The sequence below is a fragment of the Rana temporaria genome, chromosome 10 (genome assembly GCF_905171775.1).
Source record: "Rana temporaria chromosome 10, aRanTem1.1, whole genome shotgun sequence".
Taxonomy (NCBI): Eukaryota; Metazoa; Chordata; class Amphibia; order Anura; family Ranidae; genus Rana; species Rana temporaria.
The window spans coordinates 83,394,934-83,406,682 of record NC_053498.1 but is presented as its reverse complement, the minus strand read 5'-3'; the positions used below and the strand labels follow the sequence as shown (position 1 = coordinate 83,406,682).

Genomic DNA, 11,749 nt, shown 5'->3' with positions numbered 1-11,749 from the left:
AAAGAAAAGTAAACACACATTTGAAAATGAATTAAAACCTGGACGGTGTTCGTGGGTCAGGGAATGTTGTCAATTAGTAGGGCAGTGGCCAGTAGTTTTCTATTATTTTTTTAGAAGCCCCTTTAAGAGGCTTTGATGAAATATCAGGGGTCTAAACAGAATATGGATTTTTTTTTGTTTTTTATTTTTAATAAATTTGCAAAGATTTCAAACAAACTTCTTTCACGTTGTCATTGTGGGGTATTGCTTGTAGAATTTTAAGTAAAATAATGAGTTGAATCCATTTTGGAATACGGTTGTAACATAACAAAATGTGAAAGAAGTGAAGTGCTGTGAATACTTTCCGTATGCACTGTAAAAGAGAAGTATGGGATTCATGAAAAAAAGCTGATTAGGTGACCAGACCGAATATAAAAATAGATATTTACATTGATATTTTTTTTATACAGGCTATGCAGCATTGGTAGGACATGGGGGCAACATTTTTAAGAATATTTGTAATTACAGTGGTCTTTACTACCACTTTAAGTTTTGGATTAGGGAATACCTGGAGTGTTGCTACATTTCTGTTATGTAGCAAACTCAGGAGTCTACCTTGGATTTCCAGTGAAAAATCCCTTTAAAAGTATATTTCCAGTTTTGCAGCAATGTTGGATAACCTCTACTTTATATTTGTTACATATTCCCATTCACATAGCATTAAGAAAATTAAAATTACCGCTCACCTTTTTGCTTTTCTCTGAACATGACTAAAAACTAAAACTTTCTACTTATATGTTTTTTTTAACCACTTGAGAGCCGCTTTTAGACTAAAGACGTCCACAGCGCGGCTCTCAACTGCCGGGTGGACGTCCCTTTATTTGCATTACCCGCGCGCGCCGCGGGTAAACACTGTGCATGGCGCATCGCTGGGATGCCGATGCGCATGCCTGGCGGCCGCAATGTCCGCCAGGTGCCCGCGATCGGCGGTGACAGCAGGGACGTGGAGCTCTGTGTGTAAACACAGAGCTCCACGTCCTGTCAGGGAGAGAGGAGACAGATGCTGTGTCCCTTATATATAGGGACACAGCATCGGTCACCTCCCCCAGTCAGTCCCCCTCCACACACAGTTAGAACACACTCAGGGAATACATTTAACCCCTTCCTCACCCCCTAGTGTTAACCCCTTCCCTGCCAGTCACATTTATACAGTAATTAGTGCATTTTTATAGCACTGATCGCTGTATAAATGTGAATGGTCCCAAAATTGTGTCAAAAGTGTCCGATATGTCCGCCACAATATCGCAGGCCTGACAAAAAAATAAATCACAGATCGCCGCCATTACTAGTAAAAAATTAATTTATAAATCTATCCCCTATTTTGTAGGCGCTATAAATTTTGCGCAAACCAATCAATATACCCTTATTGCGATTTTATTTAACAAAAATATGTAGAAGAATACTTATTGGCCTAAACTATGGGAAAAAAAAATATACAAAATAAAAAAAAAAAATGGGATATTATTATAACAAAAAGTAAAAAATATTGTGTTTTTTTCAAAATTTTCTGTCTTTTTTTGTTTATAGCGCAAAAAATAAAAATCGCAGAGATGATCAAATACCACCAAAAGAAAGCTCTATTTGTGGGAAAAAATTATAAAAATATAATTTGGGTACAGTGTTGTATGACCGCGCATTTGTCATTCAAAATGCGTCAGTGCTGAAAGCTGAAAATTGGTCTGGGCAGGAAGGGGGTTTAAGTGTCCAGTAATGAAGTGGTTAAGGAGGAGGCCAATTAGTTAATGCTTACCATAAATAACATTTTCTATACTGTGCTGGCAGGTCTGCATTATCAGTTGTAAATTAGATTTGAACACTGTCTGTCCTAACAAAAAGTTAAAGATCTCAAAGTCTAAATTCTGCATTGTATGTATCGTATGAGGGAAAATCAGTCTGTCCCAACATTGTCCCTCCACTTTCACTTTGGAATTGTTAGCTAGTGTCTGCCCAGAGGCCTGCTCCAAAGAAACAAGTAGAATGGAAAGAAAAATTCTAAATAATATTTTTGGGCATGCCGTGTCAATGGGAACATATAACAAACACATAGAGGTTTTTCTCAAATTTGACTGCAAAAGTTTAACTGCACTTGGTTCCCACTGGTGCGACATGCGCTCTGACTTTACGAGCACATGGAACCGCTCTACTAGAAGCAACTTGAGCTGCTCCGACTTAGAAAAAGGTTCCTGCACTACTTTTCGTGCGACTTCGGCATGACTTGCATTGACTTTTGTTAAAGTCGTGCCGAAATCGCAATGGCATGTCGGTGTGAAAGCCGCGGCAGTGTGAACTAGTGTGAACTAGGGCTAAAGTTGAATTTTAGGCATGATTTTTTTTTTTACATAGTTATATTGGACCAATGCATTTACCATACCTGGGCAATGCCCGTGGAAGCAGGAAATCATTGAAATAGACACCGCTACCCCAGTGATCTCCACTAGCTTCTAGGTCCTGTGCTGAGTGACCGGCCTGATGTATTGTGAATATACCAAGGTCAGGCGCTCAGCAAGGGTGCCATTCAGATAATGATTTGCATTTTCTTAAAGTGGTTCTAAAGGCAGAAGGTTTTTTATCTTAATGCATTCTATGCATTAATATAAAAAAAACTACTGTGTTCAGCAGCCCCCCCTCAGGCCCCCATCATGGGCTCGATGTTGAACGAGAGACTCGGCTGTCTGGGACTCTCCCTCCTGATTGGCTGAAACATACAGCGGGCACCATTGGCTCCCACTGCCGTCAATCAAAGTCAGTGAACCAATGAGGAGAGAGTAGGGACGGGGCTGAACCATGGCTGAATGGACACACAGAGAAGTGGCTCGGCTCAGATGCCCCCTTAGCAAGCAGCTTGCTAGGGGGGCAATCGACAGGAGAGAGAGACCAGAAGTGCCAGGGAGGGACCCAAGAAGAGGAGGATCCGGGCTGCTCTGTGCAAAACCACTGCACAGAGCAGGTAAGTATAACATGTTTGTTATTTAAAAAAATAATATAAAAAAGCTTTTAGTGACACTTTAATGCATGCAAAGCATTCTATTATTGAACAAGGTGGAGAGGTGGAGCAGTAACATCACCAAACATTTTGAAAAAAACAAAACATCCAATAAAGATACCAGGACAATACAAACACCCCCAAAAATTAGCCTTTTAGGAAAATGGACACGCTGAGGTGACCTCATTGTTTGCCACAATTTTTTTGGAAATGAAAAAACATGCCAGTATTGAGGTAGTTAACAGTCGCTGTACCACAGATCAATATTTCAGTTATAGGAGGAGGTGCCAGGCAGACCTACCCAGCTGGGTTCCGTGCTCTGCCCACCTTGCTGCAGAGTCTCAGCAAACAAACCACCGTGAGTCCACCTTAAACGGTGACAGCCGATGGTTGGAGCTGGGAACATGGCAGAAATATCACCCCCAGCATCTTTGGGAAAATACATTTTTCAGCCTACATACCTCTATGCAAAACTGAAAGGTTAGTGTTGGTTGGAGAAGACTTGGTGCACTAAATACAGTGCGTCAATAATGTACAAGCCATACACAGTGGGAGGAGAAGATGAAGAGATTACAAACACAGTGAGGATGGAGGTGAAGAGGTTAATGTGCAGCATACGAAAGGTGAAGCTGTTCTTATACAGGATGAAGATGGGATGTGCAGGACAGAAGAGCTGAAAAGGTTAAAAGTGACCCCCGACACGCCCACCAACACCTCAAAATTTGCTGCTTCCTCTCTCTGATCCCTTCATTCTTGGGTCTCTTTTCTCCCTTTCCTCAGTTCTAAGTGAAAGAAGAGGGTTCACAAATGTAAACTCTAGCAGTGTTTTACATTTCTGATTGCTTTTATCAGGCAGCCCATATATTATTCTTTTTGTTTCCCGTTCAACCAGTTGGTTGGAAAAAAAAAGAGAAAATTACCAGATTCCTCCATCTGCACAGACAATGTGGACGGGGAAAACACTCCCATTGAGCTATTGTATTCTGGCAGTGGGGAGACTTCCACCACTGTCCGAATACACTGACTGATTGAGAAAAACATGACAGGGTGGTTGTACAGAAGCTGACTGGTAAATTGACTTCTGTACAATAAGACTATACATGTATAGAAATTCATCTGGTCCCCGCTGAACTGGTCGAATTTCAATCTATGTATGGCTAGCTTTAGCCGTCACAGCGATAATAAACTACAGAGCCACTCTGTTTGGCTCTGTACATTTGCCTGTCTGATGACAGCACAGATTACAGCCTTTCACAAGTGCACTGGATGGCCGTGTGCGTTTAACAAAAGAGCTCCAGAAATATGTCCACCTCTAAGTTTTTTTTTACAATATATCGGTACAGAGGTGGTTAACCTTCCTAGCGGTATTCCCGAGTCTGGCTTGGGGTGGAGTTTCAGTACCATTAGCGGTATCCCCGAGCCAGACTCGGGATCGAATCGCAGTATCCAGGCAAAGTAACTTACCTTGTCCCCTGGATCCTGCAATGTCTCCCCGCTGTTTGAGTGAGCTGTCATCTCGCTTGATTTACACAGTGCCGATGAGCTCCGTTACCTGCGACGTTGCGACGCACGGGGGCGGAGATCGGCGCAAATAAAAAAAAAAACACAGTACACATACAGTATACTGTAATCTTACAGATTACAGTACTGTTTAAAATAATTACACATCCCCTTTGTCCTTAGTGGTCTGTCCAGTGTCCTGCATGCAGTTTTATATAATAAAGACCATTTTTTTTCTGCCTGGAAATTGGAGATTGTCCATAGCAACCAAAAAGTGTCCCTTTATGTCAAAAGTTGTTTTAGACCAGCTAGAAAACAGCGATAATAAATTAGAATCACTTGCAGAATTGAGCGATAGCGATTTGTGGGGAAATTCATCATCAAACACTGAAAGTAATGACAGCGACAATTTTGCAACTAAGCAAATTTCAGTGTTTTTGATTTGATTACATTATTGAATAATTGTTATTATTAATATATTATTATTTGTTATAGTTATTATATTACGATTTATGATTTTGTGTTTCAAACTTTAATCATACCCGGGATGTCTACTAGACTCTTATTTGGTCAGATTTAAGTGAGTTATTCCTAAGAATTACAGGCCTACAATATAAAATGCCAAATTTCATATCGGCCTACAATATAAAACATAATCATAACGCCAGGGAGGTTAAACTTAGTGGTATTTTAATTAGATTTTTCAAGAATACATGGTTTAACTAAAGGGCCATATTTTAAAATGTTTATATATATTTTGTCTGCAACGAAGAAACACTGCAAAAGTAAATTATTGTGACATTGTTGTGTTCCACAGCATTCTAAAGATGTTTGGTCATTTGCCTTTTCATGGAAGCTTCCCAGTCAGGCCCCTCACACTTAAGATTAAATAAAAATATTCTACACACACACACATATATCTAATAGATTGTATACAATGCTGTAACATCATTATTATTTCATACCAATCTTGAAGTTGATGTATCCTTCTCCACCGCTCATCACTAACATAGTGGGATTTCCTGCACTTTCACTGCCACCTACTGGTACTGAAGGGTTGATGCAACCTACAAATATAAAAATGTTTTCAGAATTATTACTACAACATTATAAATGGCTTATAATTGCAAATACTGCATGAAGTATTTCTTTTTTAACACTGGTTTCCAAAAAAATGTTTGTAGCAGTCATTTTACAATTATCACTTCCAACGATATCACGGTCCATTCCCACCAAAACACAGTGTGCTGCACTGCAGGCATTTTGGCATGCTGAGACAAATTGTGGCACTGTGATGGGCAGCCTGTTCAGAATGTGGATATTGTGAAAGGTCCTTCTTGGAAGCCCTGCCACAACCTAGCAGAATGGCGTACCAGTGGCATGGATGGAGGTTCCAATACTCTTACACCAGAAGAGATTGGAGGATTGTTGATGATTTCAGCCAGAGGTTGTGTGGCACCGGGTAGGGACAGAGGTGTTGTAGGTAACATAAGTTATGCGACGAACATCTAAAGCTGCATCACACAAAGTACAAGGGGAAGCCATCATTTCCTGGGCATTTTCTTTTTTTGGTCAAATCTCGCCTAAGTGACTTTGACCAGTCAACAAGGGTTTTAGGACAGTAAAGCCCCAACTAAGACCAGGTGCAGAGTAGAACCAGCAAGCACCAATGAGATATGATATGATCTTAAATGAAAGGGCATCCTCCGCCAAAACCGCAGCTGCTTTGTTTCCCTCTGTGTACCTCAATAGGCAATAGAGAAATAAACTGACATCACACATATGCAACATTTTAAATCTGTAAACTATTTTACTGTACTAGCAGCAAGGGTTTGTACGTTCACTTAACCACTTAAGCCCCGGACCAATATGCAGCCTAAAGACCCAAGGTGTTTTTACAGTTCGGGACTGCGTCGCTTTAACAGACAATTGCGCGGTCGTGCGACGTGGCTCCCAAACAAAATTGGCGTCCCTTTTTCCCCACAAATAGAGCTTTCTTTTGGTGGTATTTGATCACATCTGCGGTTTTTAGTTTTTGCGCTATAAACAAAAATAGAGCGACAATTTTGAAAAAAATGCAATATTTTTTACTTTTTGCTGTAATAAATATCCCCCAAAAACATATATAAAAACATTTTTTTCCTCAGTTTAGGCCGATACGTATTCTTCTACCTATTTTTAGTAAAAAAAATCGCAATAAGCGTTTATCGATTGGTTTGCGCAAAATTTATAGTGTTTACAAAATAGGGGATAGTTTTATTGCATTTTTATTATTTTTTTTTTTTACTACTAATGGCGGCGATCAGCAATTTTTTTCGTGACTGCGACATTATGGCGGACACTTCGGACAATTTTGACACATTTTTGGGACCATTGTCATTTTCACAGCAAAAAATGCATTTAAATTGCATTCTTTATTGTGAAAATGACAGTTGCAGTTTGGGAGTTAACCACAGGTGGCGCTGTAGGAGTTAGGGTGCACCTAGTATGTGTGGCTGTAGGAATGACGTCATCGATCGTGTCTTCCCTATAAAGGGAATGACGCGATCGATGCGCCGCCATAGTGAAGGACGGGGAAGCCGTGTTTACACACGGCTCTCTCCGTTCTTCTGCTCCGGGGAGCGATCGCGACGGAGCGGCTATAAACAAATAGCCGCGCCGTGGTCCCGGATCGCTCCCCGAGCGGACCCGACCTCCGCATGTAGCGGGGGGGGGGTCCCGATCGGACCCCCCACCCGCTAATAGGCGAGGACGTACGTGTACGCCCATGTGCCTGTACGTGCCATATTGTGGACGTATATGTACATGCGGGGGTCGGGAACTGGTTAACTGGTTGAATATGCAAATGTCCAGTAGTCAGTGGCGCACCAAAAGGGGGGGGGGGGGAGCGGTCTGCCCCAGTTGCCACACATTGGGGGGGATAGGGGCTGGATCGGCTCTTCTAACCACCCCTCCGTCTCTGTGTCCGCCCACACTCCGGGCAGCCCGTACGCTGTGTGTGAATAGGATGTGTGGGTGGGAAGATTAAATCGAGCAGCCCACAGCCACATTGTAAACCTGAAGCCATTGTGACTGAGGCACTGGGGAATGAAGTAAGCTGTGATTGGATTTCTCCCTCCTCCTTCCCGCTCTCTCCCTCCACCTGTTTCCCATGTTGTTCTCCAGCAGACTTAACTGTAGCCAAAGAGCGTTGTTTCTTCAGCCTACAACAGTACTTTGTCTTATGTGCTTTTGAGTGGAATTTATGGGGTTAAAACAGGCAGTAAAGAAAATGCAATATCACCTCCTCCCTGCATGTCAAATGCCTCTAAAAAGTGACCTGAGCATGACTCACTTTTCAGTGGCGTAGTATGTGACCATATGTGTATCGTGTCTGCAGTCTCTGACCATCCCCTGTAGTATGCCTGCAGCCTCTGACCATCCCCTGTAGTATGTCTTCAGTCCCTGATCATCTCCTGTAGTATGCCTGCAGCCTCTGACCATTTCCTGTAGTATGGCTGAAGTCTCTGCCCATCTCTTGCATTATGTCTGCAGTCTCTAACCATCTCCTGTAGTGTGCCTGCAGCCTGTGACCATCTCCTGTAGTGTGCCTGAGGTCTCTGACCATCTCTTGTATCATGTCTGCAATCTCTGACCATCTCTCCATCTCATGTAGTATGTCTGCAATCTCTTACCTACACTTAAAGGGGTTCTAAAGGGACAATTATTTTTCCCTAAATAGCTTCCTTTACCTTAGTGCAGTACTCCTTCACTTACCTCAGCCTTCTATTTTGCTTTTAAATATCCTTATTTCTTCTGAGAAATCCTCACTTCCTGTTCTTCTGTCTGTAACTACACACAGTAATGCAAGGCTTTCTCCCTGGTGTGGAGTGTCGTGCTCGCCCTCTCTCTTGGACACATGAGAGTCAGGACGTTGCAGATAGAGAAAGGAGCTGTGTGTTAGTGGGCGTCCTGACTCTCCTGCTTGCCCCCTCAAGGGAGGGGGTGAGCACGACACTCCACACCAGGGAGAAAGCCTTGCATTACTGTGTTGAGTTACAGACAGAAGAACAGAAAGTGAGAATTTCTCAGAAGAAATAAGGACATTTAAAAGCAAAATCGAAGGGTGAGGTAAGTGAAGGAGGACTGCACTAAAGGTAAGGAAAGTTATTTAGGGGAAAAACATTGTACCTTTACAACCCCTTTAAAACAGATAGCTAATATTATTAGCTATCTGTTTATGCCGAAGGGAAGGATCCTGCAGGGGAGGCAGAGAGTAAAAGGGGGCACTGTGATTAGAGAGATGGGGGATGGGGCAGACTACAAGGGGCATTGTGATTGGGGGGGGGGGGGTGAAATTTCTGCAATAAATATTCTAGGGAAAAATTACATTAAATGTTGTGTTCTTTTTTTACATTTTAAAGTTGGGGGGGGGAGGGGGGAGTGCCAGATATGGGATTGGCATTGGGTGCCAAGTGCTCTAGGTACACCCCTGCCAGTGGTAGTGAAGTACAAAAGCATGCGTTGATGCTGTGGCAGCGAATACGATGCCTAAAAAAAACTGACCAAAACAATTGCCGTTTACCTTTTGCTAGGAAACAGAAATCTTACCTGGAACACATGCAAAGAACCTGACAGCATCTCGATGACCATGAAAGGAGACTTGTGCATACTCCACAGTACAGTATGGAGATCTCTGGGGAGAAAAGTCCTGGGAGCTTTTCTCTTCATCATTTATTTCTTCTGACTTAGCATCCAATCCTGAAAGCACAGAATAATATAATGCAGTGTTTCCCAACCTTTTTTTCAGTCAAGGCACCCTTTAAAATTATAGACAGTCTCGAGGCACCCCATTTTAAAAATAGTTTTACACAATGCAGCAACATTCACACGTTGGACACCCAACATTAAAGGCGATTTCTTTTTCTGAAGCAAATACATTTCTGCACATTGGTACTGACTAGTAACCCAATGTTTCTCCCTCAATTTCTTAACCATGCCCCAGCTCCCTCATCATAGGATTTGATTGACAGGAGTGGGAGCCAATGCCTCAGTGAGGAGGGACAGAGCCTGGAGAGCTGCTGCTCTTGCGCACATCGCTGGATTGAGATCTGGCTCAGAAAAGTACAGTATAAGGGGGGCTGGGGGGAGACCCTGTGCAACAGAAGGTTGTTTACCTTAACACATAGAATGCATTAAAGGAACACTAAAGGTTTGTTTTTTATTAGATCAATTGATTGCTGTAAGCTAGAGCATTTAAATATCACTTACCTCGTTTTTCCTTTTGACCTCCAAAATACAGTAATCCAGGTTTGAAAATGCCATTTCCTGTCACTCCCCTTCTTGCTTTCCACCAGCATCTGAGCCGTTTTGCATGGTGGAAAGCAGAATGTGCTCACCCCCTCCCTATGACTACAGCCCTGCGTGAAGATGCTCTCTTATCCCTCACAGGCATGGAGGCTAAGCCTAATGGGAACTGTAGTTCCCATTAGGCCGTGATGTAGCAAGAATGAATGCGCACCGCAAACCAGGAAGTCAGTGAGAATAATGATTCAGGAGTGACGGAGGTGAATAAAACAGCTCGATTTCAACAGGTATCAAACTAGTTATAATGCAAAACATTACTTTTTACTTTATCAGCTACTGTCAGACTTTAATTTAAGAGGACAATATTTTTGTCTTTACAACCCCTTTAAGGTAATAAAAACCATAAGTATTGAGATCAGATAGTTCATATCTACATACTTGCTGAAGGTCGTCACTTGTTAAAATTATTGAAGCCACTGTACCCAGCAGAAATATTTTAAATGTGGGAACCAGTCCAGTCAGTTACTAGCACATATGGCTCTATAGCAGTAGGGTAGCTCTGTAGTGAATAAAATAACACAACCTGACGGTACGGAGGCCCAGTAGAGCCTCAAATCACACACAGAGTGGTACAGATTTTGATTAAGAATATCCCTGTATTTAGCACCATCCATCTTTCCCTCAACTCAACCAGTTTCCCAGTCCCGACTGCTGAAAAAATCCCTACAGCATGATGCTGCCACCACCATGTGTCACTGTGGGGATGGTGTTCTTTGGGTGACCCGACGTGTTGGGTTTGCGCCAGACATATTGTTTTCTTTGATGTCCAAAAAGTTCAATTTTAGTCTCATCAGACCAGAGCACCTTCCTCCATACATTTTGGGAGTCTCCCACATGCCTTTTCGATAACTCAAAACCTGCCATTTTGTTTTTGCTGAAAGTAATGGCTTTCTTTTGGCCACTCTGTCATAAAACCCAACTCTATGGAGCACACGGCTTATTGTCGTCCTATGTACAGATACTCCAGTCTCTGCTGTGGAACTCTGCAGCTCCTCCAGGGTTACCTTAGGTCTCTGTGCTGCCTCTCTGATTAATGCCCTCCTTGCCCGGTCCGAGAGTTTTGGTGTGCGGCCGTCTCTAGGCAGGTTTGCTGTTGTGTCATGTTCTATCCATTTGGTTATGTTAGATTTGATGGTGCTCCTAGAGATCATCAAAGATTTGGATTTTTTTTTTTTATAACCTAACCCTGACTTGTACTTCTCAACAACATTGTCCCTTACTTGTGTGGAGAGTTCCTTGGTCTTCATGGCAGTGTTTGATTAGTGGTGCCTCTTGCTTAGGTGTTGCAGCCTCTGGGTGTGTATATGTAATGACAGATCATGTGACATGTAGATTGCACACAGGTGGACATCATTTCACTAATTATGTGACTTTTGAAGGTAATTAGATGCACCAGAGCTTTTTATGGGCTTCATAACAAAGGGGGTGAATACATACGCACATGGCAATTATTTTTTTATTCCTGAAAAATAGTTTTATTTAGTGATGCACCAAAATTTCGGGCGCTGAAAAATATCGTCTGTAAATTTCGTTTTCGGCACATTGACGATAATTAAGCAGGAAATGGGGCGGGGCCCCGCCCCCGTTTTGGGGTTGTCCTTCTGGCACGGCACGCTGCAATCCTCTCCTCCTCCTCCTCCTCCTCTCCCTCCCTGCTGCGATCTCTGTGTGTCACAGAGCTTAACTACACAGACCGCAGTAACAATGTCCTGCCTCCTGTGACAGACGGCACACTGATCCAATTGTAGGACATTGAATCAGTGTGACGTGATCATAGGAGGCGGGACATTGTTACTTGACCTGGGCAATTCAAATGCAGCCCTGTGACACACGGAGATCTCTGCTCTGATTCGAGAACTGGCAGGCTACATGACGAGCACA

The 11,749-nt window shown here is 42.7% G+C and overlaps 1 protein-coding gene across 2 annotated transcripts in view; it reads right to left on the bottom strand.

The window, feature by feature from the left end:
• The window catches only part of LOC120915260 (C-Jun-amino-terminal kinase-interacting protein 4-like), a 187,797-nt gene that overhangs the window by 7,481 nt on the left and 168,567 nt on the right, over nucleotides 1-11,749 (bottom strand). For both annotated transcript variants that reach the window (XM_040325629.1, XM_040325630.1), the window contains 2 exons: nucleotides 9,113-9,262; nucleotides 5,488-5,589 (listed from right to left, as the gene is read on the bottom strand). In XM_040325629.1, coding sequence (XP_040181563.1) covers nucleotides 5,488-5,589; nucleotides 9,113-9,262 — 252 coding nt within the window. The remainder of the gene's footprint in view (nucleotides 1-5,487; nucleotides 5,590-9,112; nucleotides 9,263-11,749) is intronic.